We start from the raw sequence: 18,788 nt of genomic DNA, 5'->3' as shown, positions 1-18,788 counted from the left end.
TCGAGGAGTCGAGGAGTCGCTTCTACGAGCGAGGATGGAACGAACAGAAATATCAACGAAGTCTGTCAACTTTGTATACGAAGTGAATCCTATATTACTCAATCTTGCGCTTTCTTGCTAGATGCTTTGATAGCGATGCGGGCACAATGGAGTGCAAGGGATATCGAATATGAGACAGTTATCAGATCGGAACGTTTACTTAGTGTCGTACATGAGGTATTGTGCATACATACGCACATACGCACCGACGATATCCTACAGAAAACCAGGATACGGCCTCTCCCAGTCGGGGTGGGAGATAATCAACCGCTTGTCCGTGAAGTTCTCCACATCGAACCGTCCGTAGCCTGACGACCCGCTGCACAAGGATGATCATCAGCCACGGGTCAAAGCGGAAAAGAGAAAGATCCACGACAGCTACACAAGGAACGCGAAGAGATGATGCGGCAAAGATTGCTTACCCAAGGCCGACGACACCTACGTATGCCTCGGAGTGGAAGGTCGGACCATTGACGCTAGTGACGCCTACGAAATAGGGCACCTTAATGGGCGAGCGAGTTTGGAATATGGGTGAGACATATACGTACCAGCACGAATACGCGGGGCTACGGCCATGGCGGAATGCACATTCGTTGTCCACAAGGCAGCGCTCAGAGAGTATGTAGTCGCGTTTGCCATTTCCACTGCTTCGTCGACATTTTTGACCGACATGAAAACAGTCACTGAATAAACAAGAAGCCATGCTTAATCCTGGAGACCTCGACGTTGAACGGGGAACGGACCTGGGCCAAAAGACTCCTCCCTCCATATCCTCATTCCAACGTCCACGTCCGCCAGTAAATGGGGCTGCACGATCGAACCCGTGTGCTTCAAATCTCCCAGCACAAGCCTCGCACCCCCACCTACCGCTTCCCGCATCATGCTCACTACATTCCGCGCAGAGGCCTCGGAGAACAGCACCCCCAACTTCACCTGCGGATCATCCGAGGTCGACGGATCCCCGGCCTTGATACCCCCACAGAGGCGTTTGACCTCCGCCAGCAATTCATCGGCAACGTCCTGGTGAACGATGACACGTTCAGCGGACATGCAGACCTGACCGGAGTGGGCCATGGCTCCGAAGACGATGGATCGAGCGGCCTCTTTGATATTTGCGTCGCGGAGGACCTGGAGCGGAGGCGTGTAATGAATGAACGATGAGATGCGCGACATGTGTACAAGGGGACGGGACGAACTACGACGGGCGCCTTGCCCCCGAGCTCTAGGACGCAGGGCTTCAAGTATTTGGCGGCCTCCATGGCCAATATCCGACCAACCCGTCCGCTTCCTGTAAACTAGGGTCTCTTTTCAGATAAAGCAAGATGAATGTCAAAGATAACGTACAGCAACTTTGCGAACCATTGGGTGGGCAATGATCTCTGCCGTCAACTGCGGCGCTGTCTCTCGCGATATCGAGATGATGTTGAGGACGCCTGGTGGTAAGCCCGCCTGTAGATCTATGCGAACCTGTTACAGTGTCATGAGGCCGCAACGGAGACTTACCTCCGCGAAGACGTCTGCGACGATAGCCTGGCTACGAGGGCTCAGCTCGGAGGATTTGAAGACGATGGTGTTCCCGCAAAGGATGGGAACGGCTATCGTCCGCAGGGTCAGAGTAAGAGCGGCGTTCCATGGCGCGATAGCAAGGCTGACGATTCCATCAGCAGTGCGTACGACCGATAGCATCGGTGATTCGACTCACATAACACCCAGTGCGCGCCTCTGCGTGACAACCTGCGCCCCCGCTACGCTTCCGCTCACAAACGACTCCCCCTTGAGTTCATTGGCCATGCTCGCCGTCGTCCTCAAGAAATTCTGCGCTACCGCCCACTGCCCGTACCCCCATCCGTCCGTCGCAGCCGTCTCCTCCCGCTGGCTCGTGATCAGTGCTTGTTTGTACTTCTCGGTGGCGATGAGATCGGCTGCTTTGAGGAGGATGTCGCGGCGCTGCCAGGGCGTCGTTTTCTCCCACGAGGCGAATGCGTTGTTGCCTGCCTCGATGGCGTCGCGGCAGTCCTGACTGGAAGCGGTGGAACACAGGCTGACTACGTGATGCGAAAACGGATTGAGGACCTCGAAGGTGGGGGGTGAGGATGAGGAGGGTCGGTGTTCTCCATTGATGAAGAGTTTGGTGAGTGGCGGCATGTTTTGTTCTGGGATCGTCTGAGGAGGGCTGAGTACTGGGCAGCAGATGAGAAAATGGGTCCGTACCGACGTCGCGGACCGGCGATTGAAGCTTGAGCTTGAAGCCTAAGCACATGGTGCATGTTCACACAAGGAATTCCACCACCCCCCACGCTCTGCTCGAGGTCAACGACGAACGAGAGTCGGAGATTGTGGTGGCAAGAGATGTGATGATTGGCAAGTCACATGGGTATGTGTTCCAAGTCCTCTTCCTCTTTCCCCTCGTCAACTCAGTCGTATATCCAAATAGCAGCTACTCGGCAGCAACTGACTACGTCAAGAAAAGGGTACAGGGAAATCTAATACGAGTTCAACGTCGGACCAAAAGCAGCGCGCTTTTGAGCTATCAATGTATCATGCATCAAGTCTATGGCTCAATTTTCATCTTCCGGAGCCTCCCATTCTCGTTCACCATTTTACGACGCGTATGTCCCTGCAAATCACTAATCGCTTCCCCACATTCTCCGCATGACCGGGATCAATCAGAGTGAGCCTTGTGATTTTGACGTGTGCTCTTTATAAATGGCTCTCCCTCCGGCAGGCGCAACCTTCGACTCTTGCCCCCGTCATCATGGCCGTAGCGCTCGCTGAACAGCACTGGCAGCGATTACTCGCGAACTACTCCAAAGGAAGCATCGAGATCGTAGGGACTCTCGTGTTCCATCTCATAGCATTCTACGTCCCATGCGCCGTCTACGCATCCCTTGAAGTCCTCTTCCCAGCCTTCAGCGACTCGCACAAGATCTAGCCCGCGCCGAAGCAGCCCACCCGCTCTGAAGTCCGGGAATGCCTCAAAGTCGTGTTACGCAACCAGCTTCTGTCCTTCTCCCTCCACCTCGGCTCGGTATACCTCACGTCGGGAACACGCCACCACCCGTTCAGAGTCGACGCCAAACTCCCCGGCATGGGTGAAATCGCGCTCCAATTCGCCGTGTGTATCCTCTTGCGCGAGGTGTCTTTCTACTACGCCCATCGACTTCTCCACATCCCCGCTCTCTATCCGAAGATCCATAAATCACACCACCGATTCACCGCGCCTGTGGCCTTCGCCGCGCAGTACGCGCACCCCATCGAGCACGTATTCGCCAACATCCTGCCGATATCCCTCCCGCCGCAGCTCGTCCACGCGCATATCGTCACGTTCTGGGTCTTCATGAGCTTCGTGCTCTTTGAAACGGCGACGGTGCACTCGGGGTACGATTTCTTTAGAGGGGCAGCGAGGAAGCACGACCTGCATCACGAGAAGTCCATGATATATTTTGGGACCATCGGGCTCTTGGACTGGTGGCATGAAACAGACAAGTTTAAGATTCGGGCTGATTAACAGTGGCTGTGGATTGGACTTCTATGGGAGCGCAAAGCTCAGTTACGCTTGCACTTGTACATCCTTTTGCTGAGGGCGAGTATAAGTCCTTGGTGGCGCTCTTCGCGGCGAGTGCAACGTTATTGTGCTTTGATAAAATATCATTACCCCTGTTTGTGCGCATATTGCTCCTGCGCACACACGGGGTCTCCGATATACCTCACACACCGCCCGTAACTTCATTCGCGGCTCGAGCTCCAGATCGGGGTCTTAATGCGTCCTGCCCGCTAGTCTCTGTATTCGGTCATATTCAGACACGTCGTCCTGACTGAGAATAGGAAGTCGTGAATTAGAAATCGTGTTCGCCCTCGAGCAGCCCGAGTTATCGCGACTGCAGTACTGCGACCGCCACCAAGATTCGAGGTTGGGTCCTCGAGTCTTCGTGTCCTTCCCTCTCTTGTAGTCCGTTTCCCGGGGCCTCAAGGCCTAACCATTCCCGTCGCACCGTCACGCCTTCGTGAATCGTGCGGCGGCCGACGTCAGACTCCAGATCCACTCGCAGAATACCACGAGTGCGAGTGCGCGCAGCGAGGAAGACGAAGGACCAACGAACGCCTTCCCTAGAGATCGCGGCGATTGGGTCGATCAGAGTGACACGGAGACACTCCATAAATACTTTCAGTTCGGATATTGGATATCGGCGCCGTTAAAACAAACGACCCAGATTCAATGCCGCTGAATGCTGCATGGGCTAGCAAGCCGACTACGGGTAGTAACTAACTAACTAACTAGGTGGTATTTGAATATTTGAATGTTTGAATATCTGAATCATCGACCTGGGGGCCAGGACTGCAGGACTGGTGGACTGGTGGACTGGTGGACTGGTGGATCGACGCAGGGCTGATTATGCCTTGTGGCGTACATAGCCCACGGAGCGGGCGATATCTTCGTGCTCCGCCAGACGCCAGAACGAGTGCTCTGCCCAAGCCCACGCAGGGGAACGCGCATTCTCTGCGTCCGCCGTCCGCTAGGAGAGACGCGTCCAGGTAAGTATGCGTAAAGAAAGATCTGGCGCAAAGAGTGCATACGGGGCGACCGTTGCTCGCGAGGCGGTGAAGCGATTCTGCCCAGTACCGGGGCAGGTTGTTGTGGATGGTTGCCAGGCCCGGGCTTTGGGCAAGACGAGCGGTGGGGTAGAGATGACCTCTGGGGACGGGGATGCAGGGATGCAGGGATGCAGGATATGTGCAATGGCAGCCTTGCGCCATGCGCTTTCCGAATGCGTTGTAGTCGAATAAGAGGATTCACCGCATGTTTGTTATCCCAGCACGTTTTGAGGAGTCTGATGAGAACTTGGAGTTGGAGTTGGATCGAAGGGATCGGCGCAATTGCGGGGAACGAACGAAAAGTAGCGCGGGGGTGTACGGCGGGATGCCACATCTACGTCCATCGTCCATCAACGTTTCAACAAGGCCATCACGACCCATCTACCTTACATCTAAGCGCATCGTTCCTTTCCTTGATGCCTGCATGTCCTCGATTGCATCATTCTATGTTTCGAGCGAGCGTGCCAAGCCGTGGTTGCTACTATGCTAGTCCATCCTCGCTTGAGCCATCATGCGGTCAATGCCAACGAATCAACAACACACTTTTGCTTCGCCCTCGAAAGTATATACGGGCCAAGCAAACGACGAGACGAATGTGAAGAGTCCCGAGAACTGGTTTGAGCTCATAAAGACGCCAGTCTGTTGACCGCGACTCCGACTTCGCTGGTGAATCACTGGATATTGGTACTGAAGGGCTCGTGAATTTGTAGTCACCGTGTGTTCAAACGTCAGTGTGCATAGAACATAGAGAAACTAATGGAACAGTCAAACATGAAACATGCAAAAGCGCAGCAACATCCTTTGTTCATCTTCCACTCGCTGGTCTAAACCTTTTTCCAGATACCTTATCACCCAGGGTACACATTCCTCCGTGCTCGGCGCCATGTTATAATTTCTTCATCAACACATGTTGACTCGGGATGCAACACCATGATTCCCCCAGACAGCAGCAAGGGTGCTACGGTATTCGGTCGATTCTTCATCCCAATAAACCTCCAGGATTTATTTCAAGAACGAGCCAATAGATATACGTCCTGGCACCATAGGTGGCCATCGTTCACGACGGCGGTTATGACAGTTAGAACGGACTCACTTGGACAACCCAGTCTCGCCAGGCAACAATATATACCTCCAGGCACGTACAGGGTGCACAAGGATGTTTGCCTAGATAGAGAGTGCCTTTCTGCGGGCCGCATGTTTGACTGTGGATCGCCTGACAAGGTCTTCGCATCCCCCTTACTTTGGGACGGCCGACTTTGCATTGCATGGTCATAATTATCATGCTATTTTCTCTGGCATCCTTGGTAATATTGCCTCGCAAGTCGATGCGCTTCCGAGGCAGGACTTCTGAGTATTTTGATATTACAAAGACAATTTCCCTTCCTTCTGAGGACAGATGACGCATTTTTCCGTCTCGTAGCGTCCCCCCAGCAATGCATTGCACAAATTTACGCATTCTCCAGGAGTAGTACGGTAAAGACACCCCATTCACACATGAAACACCTTCCTACAAGATGGGTCAATAAATGCGTCCGAGCATACTGATCTACCTGATCGCCTGCCCATCCGCTACGCAGGAGGCAAATGAGCAGCAGCCACTCATTGGGCTAGGACTCTTCAAGGTTGTCCCATCAGGGAGCGTTCACAGAGTGTGTCGTCCTGCCCTGGTTGTGCACGTGTGTGCCATTATAAGATGGGTCCGACTACGGAAGATAATCGTCACAATCCTACGACTACTTATACCAATTGACCTGGGTGTGTGACCTCACGCCTTCTGCGTTGATTTCTCCCCATTACTTTGAATCTCCCTGCCATGAATTCGGCTGTAGAACAGGACAATACAGCCCCAGAAATTGCACGCCAGCCATTACTGGAAACCTCTCGCCATGCCTCTCATGCGTGCTCAATTGATTGTAAGCACAGTACCACCTGTATCTCGGTCTTTTCTGCAAACTCACGGCACCGTGAGACACCCTGCCTCCACTAGTGGCGTCGATCCAACAGTCCTACATAACGCTCTTCCAATCAGGAGCAGTCGTTGTACGCCTCAATCTTGACCTTGTTGGCTAAATTCAACTTACAAGAGTTCTTCCGCGTTACGACCAGTCCGCCCTTCTTGCCGCGAACGCTATCAACCTCCTCATCTTATTCAAAGATAAAGATACCTTCTCTGGAATCCCCGCAGGCGTCTGCCCTCCCTCACTTCTGAATTTGGCATATATTTCAATCGTGATCAATACTTTCGCAACTGTTTATCCCCTGGTCGGAACAGCAATGATCATCGATATTGCATACAAGTGCTCTTGCGAAGGTTGCAGGCTCCAAGAGCTCATACCCACAAGGGGTTGGATGAATGCAAATTCGCTACAGATACTCAAGATGTTCGGTGCTCCCTGGGATTTCCCCTTCTACTGCATATATTGTTTGTCCTATTGTTCAAAATCCACTTCTCTGGACCATGTTGACAATGCTTCATCTTAGGGGCGGTATTATTTTTGAGCGGGCTCATCATCACTGTCATAGAAATCTCTCTCTTCGTCGCGACTGTGGAAGTCAGGCAGATTGGGATCACTCTCTCCATCGTGATCGTCATAGTCTGCCTTCCCCTGTGCTGGTACATCCTGAGAAAATAGTATTAGTATGGATTTATGAACAATTTCAGTCCGTGCATTGTTGTCGTGAGCTGTATGTACTACTATATTGCTTGACGAATTAAATTATATCTTTGACGTTTTCATGGACAAACATAAGCTTCTGCGTTGATTTGAGGGTATATGTACACCACACAGTTCACTGCGGGCGTACTAGCACAGACTTCATGTTCGTTGTCCCGCCTCCGCATGCCCTTCGTCTTGGGGAGGACACCAGCCCACCAGCGCACTTGCACAGGGGCAGACCAATGCGTGTTCTGCGCCCGGCAGTCGCGGTCTGGCAGTGATAGTTTCACGGGTAACGTTTCACAGTCGGAGTAGTCTTGCCGGCCCCGAGAACCAGACGACCAGACGACCAGACGACAGGGGTCAGAGGTGCCACGTGCAGCTGGAGTCGAGGGATCTGGAGCCCGTGTCGTAACGTCGTAACGTCGTGAATTGTGGTTGTGATTGCGAGGCACTGCGAGGGGCAGGCGGTGGAGGACGTACTGCCGTTACACCAATCGCCCGCTATACCTATCGGGAGATCGGGAGGAGCCACTCCCACAAGAGGCCGACTTTACATTCGAAGGAGGTTGAGCGTTGAACGCGTCCCACGAGCGCCGCGCACTCTTATCGCGATCTGCGCATCCCTGGTCCCCGCTCCCAGGAATGCAGAATGCAGAATGCAGAATGCAGAATTCAGAATTCGGAATTCTGCGTGTTGCGTGTTGCGGGAGGAGCATACGTGCTCTCCTGGATCGAAGACATCGAACGCGCGAGTCCAGTCTGCGTCGCACCCGACCGCCTGTTCGCGACTCGGCGCTTGAATGGTATATCGTGCATGTGGGTCCCTGACGATAAGGGAGACGGATTTGTATATGTATACCGTGCATGTGCATGTGCATGTGCAAATACGAAATACGCGACCTGCGGTATGAGGTTGTAGCTGGAGGGGTGGTTCGTGTATGCCATATGATGATGGTGTACATGATGTAATAACGACATGCGGCGGGAGGAGGGAGCAGTCGGGCAGCAGGAAGCACGAGAGTACGGGAGTACGGACAGACGGTGTGGTGTGGATTTAGCGGTATAGATATACGTACTTGGGATGATGGATGCAGCGGATAGGATGTACAGAGTAGAGTGGCAGTCCAGAGAAGAGGCCGAGGAGGCGATTGGCGCGGTGATATCAAGAGAGTGACTATGGATATGGAATATGTGGTGGGTATGCGATGGAGGATATGGATACGCCGTGGAGGAAGGGGTACTGGGGTGATCGCACGGAGGACGAAACAGGAGGTCGAGACGCGCGTAGGAGGCTGGTGAGAGGACCGTGGGCGGTGAATTGTAGGAGGAAGAATGACGGGCGAACAGACGAGGGGAAAGAGGAGAGACGACGACAAAAGACACGGCGGAAAAGCGGAAAAGAGGTCGCTAAGAGGGCGAAAGAGAGAGCCTCGAATAGACACTCTAAGAGGAGAACAGACGGCAGCCAAGAGGAGACGACGGGAAAAGACACGGCAACGAGCGCGGATGGCAAAGAGGCAGTCGGGGGGCCACGTGTTCAGAGCGAAGTGGGGCGTGTACGTACCTCTGGTTATCTGCTCTGACTGAACCCCTTCCTTGTCCTTTCGTTCGCCGGTCTCCTGCCTTGTTCGTCCCGCGGGTCTCCTACACACTTGTTGTCCAGTTCTTTCGGCCTCTCTTTCTTCCTCTCGGTCCCTCGTTCTCTCTGTCTGTCATCTGCGTCTCGTCTCGTGCGTTTCTATTCTTTTCTTCGGTTCTAACGTTTTACCACGAGTCCCGACGCAATGCGACGGAAGTTGCGATACCCGGGACGGAGACTCGGAGTCATGTTTGACTTTGCAGGCCTCGTTATAGATTTTAGAAGACTGTGAGGGCCAGAGAGTGTGGGTGGCTGTTTAAGGGCATGCTGGAGATCGTCGTAGCGGACACCGTTGGGATGAAAGCTCGGCCCTGGAGGTGAGAGGCGCTCAATAGACGCTGCTCATGTGTTCCTCACGGTACGTCCCCCTTGTCAATCTCTCCTCTCCTCGGACGTCGTGCAAATTCACTCCCAGCCGAACCCGCCGTCGCACCTCCGGTGTATGCATTCCCAACAGCGTCTGCGTCTGCGTCTGCGTCTGCGCCAGAGGTCCTGCCGCTGTTGCATGAGGACATGGATGTGGGCAAGCGTGGGTGAGTTCTCCGCTTTCGTGATGTTTTCGCGTATTCATTTCGTTTGGCGAACCGAGGCGTGTTTGCTTGGTGCTTGGTGCTTGGTGCTTGGTGCTTGATGCGTGGTGCTTGGCTCGTCAGCTGGCGCGGTTATCTTGGACGGCCTCGCCGCGAGTTCGTGGGACGTCTGGGAGGGTCTCGGTGTAGAGGCGACAGTGGTGGAGGCGATGCCCTGCCTCCTGGCGTGCGCGGCAATGGGGAATAGGGAATATCCGACGCTGCATCGCACAGAGCGACGTGCAACACGCCATACGTAACCCGCTGACATCCCGCTGACATTGCGGGTGCCGTAGCTCTGCCTGTGCATCAACTACTTCCCGACGTCGTCGCCGATTTCCTCCACGTGTGGGGATCTTGGCATTTTGGCGCCGACACGATGGGGACCCACCTTCTTCAGCCCTGCGCTGCGATACGTCGTCGTCGTCGTCCCCCACCATCCTTACGTCCTCGATACTCCAGCAGGCAAAGTGTTGAGGCCGTTGTTGGGTGCTGGGTGCGACGCTGCGTGGGATTTGGGACGATGCGTTCGACACTGATGGCCACAGACGGAGAAGACATGGGTGGTGTTGTACGCATTGTCAGGGCGTCGCACGGAGTGGTTGGACGGGCGTGGTAGCGTCGACGGGGCGCGGGGGAAATGTGAGGGCCAGAGGGGGCTGTGTAGGACGAGATATTGCGGTGAGCTCGTTCTCACTAGTGTGAGATGCGAGATGGGTGGTCACTTCTCATTCGTTGTTTGTTCTCCTCATCGTCGACGCCAGTGCCTCGCAGCCTCTCCCTCTTGCCATCTGTTGTCTACCCCCTCTGTACGCCTATACGACCTGCTGGTCTTCGTAGCTCCATTGCTTCTCCGTCGCGCTGGCCTGCCAGTAGAGTCCGCGAGGACAAATTGCGTTTCCGTTTCTCGCCATCGTTCCGTCGTCCGTTGATGGAGGATGGATGGAGGTATCGGTGATTGAGGATGGCTGGAGCTCTGGAGAGTTACGCGTAGCAGTAGCCTGATGGCGTGGAGTCAAAGTCAAAGTCGATGTGGGTGGTAGATGGCGACGGGAGATGTGGGTGTTGACGGGGGATCATGACGGGAATGGTGAGTGGTGATGTAGGCGCGAAGTCGTATTCGCTGGTGTGAATGCGAGGACTGGGAATGGGTGGTGTTCCCACCAAAAGCGAAGTGAGAAGGAAAGTGAAACCGAACACCACGTGGCGAACGGAACGGAAGACGGAAACGCGACCAAGCAGCGCCGCGTGCGACTGCTGGACTCGACTTTCGCAACGCAACGGAGGGAAGGGGAAACTTCTTGTTATTGTTTTCATAGGTAGAGGTAGGTACTATATATACTGTAGGTAGATGTAAATAAGCACGCAGAGTGTGCATGTATAATCTAGTAAGCTAGTACCTAACAATGAATGCGGCCGCAGCTGATGACGGACCGAAACAGGAAGTAAACGAAACGATAGTATACGTACAATAAACCATGAATCAAGGCTCGAACAGGGTGCCAACCCTACAGTGAGTCTGCTTCGTATTCGCGTATGCTCGCGTCTTGTTCTCCCCCGCTTCCTTCTCGTTCCCATTGTCGTTCAATCGTCCGCAGCTCGTACCTCCTACCCGTTCCATTTCATTTTGTTTCGTCTCGATCAACTTGCGTCGTTCGCTAACCTCCTCTCAGCCACAGGACCTTCGCATTCGGGTACCACCACTACCACCGCAAGACAGTCGTCTCCGGGAATCGGCAATCGGGGACTGGGAATCGACAATCGAGGCCGACTTTCTCGCGAAAAATGTGTTTTGTGAGGATACGTTTTCTGCGTGAGATGAGGTGTTGGGCGTCGTTTGGCGCGGAGACATTTTGCGCATCTCGTTTACTCTTTTCGTCGTTTGTTTGCAGCTTTCGCGGTGGCGAAACGTGGAGTGTGGATGGTGGTTTGGATGGTGGTTGAACGGACGGACGGCAGTTGCAGGGGAGTGCGTAGGTAGGCGGCGAGGATGCGTGTATGCGCGTTGAACGTTGATGGAGTAGGGAGACTGGGGTAGGGAGAGGCTGGGAGGGAGGAAGGGAGGGAGGAAGGGAGGGAGCCGCAGTCGAGAACGATGGCTGGTGATTGAGCTCGAGGTTAGGTTTGGCAGTACAAGTCTTTGATAGCGTACGTACCCTTGGTTTTCCCTTCATCCGTGTTGTCCAACCCATGCTGACTGACTTGCTAGCGAGGGACGAGTGGGGACTTGTATGCGGCGAATCGTGTATGGGCGTAACGGCGTGTATGGATAGATTCGACGCGATCTTGGATATTCAGGGTGAAAGGGATGGCGGGATGGCAGGGCCGTGTTGAGGGATGGGGACGGAATAGGGCTGGGTCTGAGTGGGGATGGGAGGGAAGGGGACGGATGTTTGTAGAGTAGAGCCTGCGCTGTGTTTGAGTCTGGACGCGCGGAAGGGGTTAGCGAGAGTGAGTAGGCGGCGAGAATGCGAGTTGGATGGGTTAGGACGTGTGCGTGAGGGCTGCTTGCAGCAAGAAAGCGGCTGGACAAGCGCTACGAGTGCACTTGGGTGTCCTTGTCAAAGTAGTGCAACGCATCGCCAACGCATTAAGCTCCTTCGCTACATCTAGCTTGTCGATACCTTCGTCGATGGCCGGCGTTGTTTGGAGCGGGCGCAGAGAAAGAGAAAGAGGAAGGGTTGGGAGCGCAGGCAGCGCTGGCGTGGGGGCGAACAGGTTAGTATGGTCCAATGTTTCACGATGGGGTTTTACTTACCTGAAGCCGTTGCCTGTATGTTCTTGCCTCCGAATACGTCCTGCGGTTCAAACGTTCAAGTTCGCAAGTCGACACAGTGTTTGACAACGACGCAGGGTGCGCTAGAGATGACGTTGGTAGGGTAGGGAGAATGAAGATGATCAGAAGCTGGAATACTTACTAAGTTGCTTCCGAACGATGCCAGTTCGTGCCCCTGCGCGTGAGGTTGACGATCATCGAGGACGATCGGCTGCCCCGCATTATTGGCGCTCGAACTAACGCCACGTGCTCGATCGAAGTCCGCTCCGTTCCTTCAAGCTCTCAAGCGCGCACCACGACGATGGCGAGGACGAAGTAGACGGCAACGACGACGACGACGGGATGCTATGATACGCCTAATCATTCTCACCCCCTCCTATTGACGTCAAAGTGCGCATTCTTGTGCAGGACAACTACAAACGCGCCAAACGATTCGAGCCGCTCCTAACGTGAAAGACGGTGAACCTGGCGCGAAAGGCTGGCCAAGGAGTTAGATGGAACGTTTGTGGTCGGCTATCCGGGGTGAATCCATCAGGTGAGTATTGAATCAATGGAATTGATGTTTCGACTCTCATAGGCGGCAGGGGACAAATGGTGTCTATTCAGGCACCTACAGACCTACTTCGTACAGACTGACGATCAAAGCCGGATGCCGTCCTCCATCCTACCTCATCCAACTCAGGCACCCCTGCCTGAGAGTGCAGCGGCCGACTCGCCAGATACATCGCACGCCCAGCCTGTCCAACATCTGCGCAACAAGTCTATTCAGGTACGATTAACAGCTACAGACTGGGTTCGTACGGTCTTATAATTGAGCCAGATCCCCTCCGTCTGCTCCTCGCCAGTCAACTCGCACGCCTCATACTCTGCAATCGCGCCGAACTCTGGGTGGTGCCACTCATCCACCACACGGCGTACACCCTTCCTACCCGATCGGAACAAGGCAGCAACCGTTGGCGAAAGGACCGGAGAGAGACTGACGCCACCGTAGGACCAGCGCGCGGAACGACGAGGAATAACGAGGAAAGAGGCAGGCAGGGGGGGGGGGTAGGAATAGCAGGGCAACCGAACGCCTAGGTACGTAGCAGCCATCAACATCACAATGAGGTCGCGCTCACCCGCGTGTATAGACCTCCGACTGCGGCCAGGAGCGTGGCGCGCAGGGCAGCATCAGCGCGCCATGGTCTCCCAACCTGCCCCGTCACGGAAATGCTGGGGGAGAGCCTACTCTCGACACTTTTCTATCCCCAGACCGCCGTTGACGACTGCCCGAGGACCACCGGAGGTTCCCTAGCCTCTCTCAATCGCAAATCGGCGACGAGGATGGCGGATGCGAGACCTGGAGCACCACTATGAGATCAGGAGCACCACGAGGAGGCGCGTAGGCGACATAGATGGTGAGGTGGGTAATGGGGAACTGAACGAATGATGCAAAGAAAAGCGAACGCGCCAGAGACGACAAAGGTAAGCCAACACATCTACAGTGCTAGAGCAACCACTCACCTCCGTGTCCTGTCCCCAGAACTGGGCGGGGCATCCATCCCTTTCTCCCCCGTCCTTGCACGCAGTCCCCACGATCGCGGGCCTCTGGCAGCCCCGACCTCATGGCCCACAGAGGATGATCTTGCCTCACGCTTGATGGTGAAGGTCAAGGAGCCCCACGGGGAACAGACGCGGACGTACGCACCCGAAGGAAACTTCGAAACAAGACGCTTGCGGGTCCGAATCTGAGGCTTCGACAGCCTCTCAGCTCCGATGGAATCCCTCGAACGTTCCCATCCACGACGGACGCGCCAAAGGGCTGAGCGATGACGAGGGGATCTGCGAATCCACCGCCGACACATTAACGGTAGCGATGATAGGACAAGGAAGGAAGGGGGAAGGATGGCCAGATGAGGGTGTATACGATGAAGCATTGCATCACTCCGTGTCTTGTTTGAAAGGCATAGCCGTGTCCATCAGTCGTGCCCGTGCAAACTTGCATCGTAGTGCTCAGTCCTAGCCTCTGCCGCATCTCATATTACACCTCGATCTCCCGTTCATGTCCTAGAATTTCGCAGAGCCAGGTGGCCAAGCGGTAGCCGCGCGAGTCGGGACGTTACTGCCTTCGTGAGCTCGGACACATGGCGAACTTAATTAGACCATGCCATCTCAGACGCAGGGTCATTATCGCGGCGGAACTGTCAATACCATCATCTGTCGTTCTCTCGACCAAAGATTCGCTGGGAACACCCCCAAGAAGGTGATGTTCGTGAACACCCACTGCTGCACGCTGCCCGAGACCGTAAAACAATACGTCCGTTGTAGACGGATTGTAGGTATATACTGCCTGTCCCGTCAGGTTGCCACACGGAACAAACGTCGATTACGAGCGCTCGACGCTGCTTCGATGGATAGATTTACATGTCGTAACTACTACCCAGTTGATATGGCACCAGTACTTGGCTGTCAACGCTCGAACAACGCTCGGACGTCCGCGCCAGTAGCTACTGTCGTAGCATTCGGCAGATATCACCAGATCACTACAGCAATGACATTGCTTGACATTGAACCCCGATGACGTTTCCTGTGATGAGCGCGATCATTGAAATATTAACGGATAACCCCCAGGCCGCCGACTTCCAATCGATGGGGAGGAGCGAGGTCGAAGGGCGAAGTTACGTTTAACACCTCAAATCGCTTTCGTTGAGAGGTCCATGACATAGGTATACATTTGGCTCAGAGGGGGCATTGAAACTCTGCAGACGATGACATCCCAATCTCTAGAATTGTAACTATCTGCTAGGAACAAAAGGCTGGTAGGGATATCAAATGATCCTATCCTCCAAGAGCACTGCAGTCCATAACATCGTACAGAGGTAAAGTATTCAGCGCAGATTCGGTGTATATGACGAAGAAAAACTACTACGTGTCTGTCCAAATATGATAATTGTTAATAAGGTTGGGTGGGCTGAAAGCGATACAGGTAGTTCCGTGGAGTAATAAGACGACGGATATGGAAGTGGAAGAGGTGAGCGAGTGATAACGGCGACTGGGACATGCAAGGGTGATTAGCGCAATGTTATTCTCTGGGTGCGGGGGCAGAGGGAGGAGGGAGGGATGATACGGATTGCGTCCGAATAGTATACGTGAACGAAGCTACAGGCCCGCGAACTGAACGAAGGTTCCAATGCTATTCAATGAGGTAGGGAAGGGGACTCGGTAGTACAGGTAAGCCGCTACTTGAAGGCAGCGAACCTGGACAAGGTCAAAGGAGTGTGGGTGCTAGGCGCTGACTCTTTAGAGGATGGCAGTCGCTCATGGTACAAGGGTGTTTCGATTGTCTAACGCCGTTAGCAGCCGTCCCACTAAAGCTGGTGTGAATACTGGTGTCATGATCTCCGGTAGAATGATACATACCAAACTGTTCTTGGGCTTGGCGTACGGCCATGATGAGTGATTGGCATCTGAAGAAACAGTCAACGAAGGTAACATGGCGATGCCATCAACGACGACGTACTGGTATAGGCATCCATGTGGGCATTAATGTAATCGGCCGTTGGGTAATCTTTAGGGCTGCAGCCGACGTTGATAGCGCCCTTGCGTTGATAGACCCGCACGTAGTCCACGAGCATCTCAGCGGGAAAAATCAGGGTAGAGAAATCGATCGTCTGCCAGTTAGCTACGATGACGGTTAGGACCTCGTCCATGGTGGTAAAGGTACTGCGACATACGAGAGATGCCCAAATTGAGGACGATAGACATGGGTTCCTCTGGTATAAGCCGCTGCCCGACACCACTACCGTCCGGGCCGTTGTCCGGGCCAACAGCTTTGGCCCACATACGATGGGTCTGGCTCGTCCAAGGTTGCCCATGGTCCATGCGCCAGGCCACTGGATGGCCCACATACGATGGGTCTGGCTCGTCCAAGGTTGCCCATGGTCCATGCGCCAGGCCACTGGAAAATGGAGCCAAAATCAGCATTCGCAATGGAACGACGATGATGATGAACGCGAATTAGCCTCGCGGAGACGAGAGGCAGTCGGCATAGATCGAAGCCTTCAATAGCGGCGCTATGAACGCGGATCACAAAGAGCACTGTGAGGTACAAAGGCAGCAAGAAGCTGCGTCGCCCATTAACGTAAAAGATGGGGACTTGAAGACTATATAAGCCCAGGGCACAATGGAGGGAAGGCGGCGAAACGGCTGCTTCCTCTTCCTTTCAACCAAGCGCCGCGGCAGGACAAGAAGAGTGGGAAAGGTGAGCACTCACGTATCCTTGTGCATTCTCGTTGACCCCAGGCAAGACCACGCTGACTTCAATATACCCGCTCGTGTAGCAGAACTTGTTCCAGCTTTGCAACATGCCGCTTTTATAGTTCAGGGCGTGGTTTTCAGCCGCAGTGAAAGGTGCCGTCGAACCTAAACAACGTTGTGGGTTAAAAATGGAAAGCCGAGTGGGAGAATGCAAGATGAGATCGCCCGAATCACCGTCTGGCGGAGAGAAAATGGGAAAGAGCCAAGCTAGAGAAAGACCTACCAACTGTTTGACCAGGTACCGTGGTCTCGATACTATCCATCGTGATGACCAGATTACCGTTCCTCGTCGTCACTTGACTTGGGTCATACCACTCGATATCGCCGGTCACACCATACCAAAGATCAACCGCCTCCCAGAATGGATCGTCACCTTAGGCAAGCAGAGACCAGACAGACGTCAGAGAAAGTAGACAAGGAATCCGCGGTATGGTGACAAACTGACCTGGGTAGAAGGACCTCCCATCTACGTTGAATTCGTCCGAGAAGACGAGTTCGTATTCATGACCATCGAATCCTGTGCGTGACTTCGCGGCGTCCGGGGTATCTTTGTCAATCAAATCTGGCATCTGGAATCTGCAGAATTCGACATCTAAGGTAAGCCACCATTCCGAAATGTAGGCGACCTAGAAACACGTACAAAACTGGCGCCTGGCCGATCGCGTTTATCCGTATATTGCCATCGATTTTCAGATTTCTCGCCGAGTTCTGGTAGAACGTGAGCACCGGGTAGAAGATAAAAAGGCATAGGAGGGCGAGGATGAGGATAATGAGGACGGCGATGTTGAGTATTCCTCGCCAAGGAAAGGCGCGCTTGAGATCAGGATGCCGTTTGCCGCCGCCGCCGACTATGAGGTATGGGATGAAACGAGCATCAAAGAGAAGATATATCCGACTCACTCCACGCTTTATCGTCCGGGTCATGCAGCATGTCCTCTTCATCAGGTGGTTCAAGTTCGTCGGACGCTGGGTCATAAGCATATGGCACCAAACCTCTTGGGGTAGTTGGGAAGGATGACATCAAGTCAGAGGGATACTTGCTGTCTCTATCCGAAGAGATGCTGACGAAGCTGTCTCCTGATGATGACCAGACGCTGTCGCGAGCGAATTTCCGTTCGGGCGGCAATAATGTGGAGTCCCTGACCGAATCTCTATTTCCACCAGGCGACACTATGTCGTCCGCCATCCTATACAGCACCAGCGACGCTCTCGTCCCAGAACCACCGAGGCCCGTTGGACTTGGAGCGGCGAATGTTGGATACGCTGAATCAGAAGTATTGTAGTAGCTGGCCGTATTCGCCGAGTGGTCTGAGGCGAAGCGGTTGGTAAGATATTGAGAACCACGAGAGCCTGGCCTTGAGCGCGGTATTGGAAACGTCCCAGTCGCGGACGAAGCGGGGTTCAAGGGCGACAAGGCGCTGTGGTGGCCGGACGACAGAGTCTGCGACCGTGCAGACCGTGGAGTCGGCGAGGTCGAGGGCGGTGACGAGGGTCAATCAGTGAGCATGTGGTGGGTCTCGTGAGGGGCGGGTGAAGAGGGAGAGGAAGGGGGTAGGTAGGACGTGGAAACACTACGTTCTCCCGCATAACGACAGATGCCACGATGAATGGCCATCGAGCTGACTTACGGAGAGCAGGGAAGATGGGAAAAGGACTGGGAATGAGGCGTACACTGACGTTGGTGAAATAATACAGATAAGATCCGCGAGCGCAATCCCGCATCATCCAATCACACGCCTGCACTCTGGATTCACCAGTCCCCCGTCTGTTTCTTTCCCGTTTCCGTTTCCATTTCCGTTCCTGCCCCCGCCCCCGCCTCCGCCTCCGCCTACGTTTCTCTACCTTCCACTCGTCCGTTCCTTCTGCACCGTGTTGTGTCGCGCTCCGTCCGCTCCCGCTCTGCTTCTCGTCCCTGTTTCCGGTGCGTAGGCTTATTTGTGGTCGAGTTCGTGCTCGTGCTCATGTTCGTGTGCATTCGCATGCGCAGGCTGCATGCGTGCACGCGTTTGTGTTTCTGCTAGTACCGCAGTACGGAGTTCACGTCGTTGGCATTGGTGTTCGCGTTCGCGTTCACGCTGCAGCCGCTTGAGCCGCGAGCCGGTTAATGGACGGGCATGGTGGTGTCGACGGAGCTCGGGGGAGATGTGAGGGACAGAGCAGGCGCTATGGGGTGCGACATCGTGGTGAGTGCATTTTCATGAGTACGAGATGGGCGC

The 18,788-nt window shown here is 54.3% G+C and overlaps 5 protein-coding genes across 5 annotated transcripts; 2 read left to right on the top strand and 3 right to left on the bottom strand.

Moving 5' to 3' along the window:
* Positions 1 to 255: 255 nt before the first annotated feature.
* Positions 256 to 2,184, bottom strand: PC9H_009118 (uncharacterized protein; the record flags this gene model as incomplete). Its single annotated transcript, XM_036778625.1, has 8 exons — positions 256 to 358; positions 462 to 525; positions 588 to 722; positions 783 to 1,167; positions 1,236 to 1,334; positions 1,384 to 1,488; positions 1,543 to 1,687; positions 1,742 to 2,184. The coding sequence occupies 8 exons, from the start codon at positions 2,182 to 2,184 to the stop codon at positions 256 to 258; spliced, it is 1,479 nt and encodes a 492-aa protein (XP_036630053.1).
* Positions 2,185 to 2,794: 610 nt separating this feature from the next.
* Positions 2,795 to 3,547, top strand: PC9H_009117 (uncharacterized protein; the record flags this gene model as incomplete). The annotated part of the gene is made up of 2 exons (XM_036778624.1): positions 2,795 to 2,932; positions 2,972 to 3,547. 2 exons carry the CDS (start codon positions 2,795 to 2,797, stop codon positions 3,545 to 3,547), a joined length of 714 nt encoding a protein of 237 aa, XP_036630052.1.
* An 807-nt stretch (positions 3,548 to 4,354) lies between these two features.
* On the bottom strand, positions 4,355 to 4,794 carry PC9H_009116 (uncharacterized protein; the record flags this gene model as incomplete). Its single annotated transcript, XM_036778623.1, has 3 exons — positions 4,355 to 4,399; positions 4,449 to 4,553; positions 4,615 to 4,794. The coding sequence occupies 3 exons, from the start codon at positions 4,792 to 4,794 to the stop codon at positions 4,355 to 4,357; spliced, it is 330 nt and encodes a 109-aa protein (XP_036630051.1).
* An 8,131-nt stretch (positions 4,795 to 12,925) lies between these two features.
* Positions 12,926 to 13,267, top strand: PC9H_009115 (uncharacterized protein; the record flags this gene model as incomplete). The annotated part of the gene is made up of 2 exons (XM_036778622.1): positions 12,926 to 13,045; positions 13,097 to 13,267. The coding sequence occupies 2 exons, from the start codon at positions 12,926 to 12,928 to the stop codon at positions 13,265 to 13,267; spliced, it is 291 nt and encodes a 96-aa protein (XP_036630050.1).
* A 2,341-nt stretch (positions 13,268 to 15,608) lies between these two features.
* On the bottom strand, positions 15,609 to 17,758 carry PC9H_009114 (uncharacterized protein; the record flags this gene model as incomplete). Its single annotated transcript, XM_036778621.1, has 10 exons — positions 15,609 to 15,623; positions 15,676 to 15,722; positions 15,776 to 15,937; positions 15,990 to 16,107; positions 16,166 to 16,213; positions 16,529 to 16,677; positions 16,874 to 16,945; positions 17,018 to 17,148; positions 17,213 to 17,420; positions 17,473 to 17,758. The coding sequence occupies 10 exons, from the start codon at positions 17,756 to 17,758 to the stop codon at positions 15,609 to 15,611; spliced, it is 1,236 nt and encodes a 411-aa protein (XP_036630049.1).
* Between the last annotated feature and the right edge of the window lie 1,030 nt (positions 17,759 to 18,788).

Source organism: Pleurotus ostreatus (assembly GCF_014466165.1).
Source record: "Pleurotus ostreatus strain PC9 chromosome Unknown scaffold_6, whole genome shotgun sequence".
NCBI lineage: Eukaryota > Fungi > Basidiomycota > Agaricomycetes > Agaricales > Pleurotaceae > Pleurotus > Pleurotus ostreatus.
This window is presented reverse-complemented; position numbering and strand designations above follow the sequence as displayed.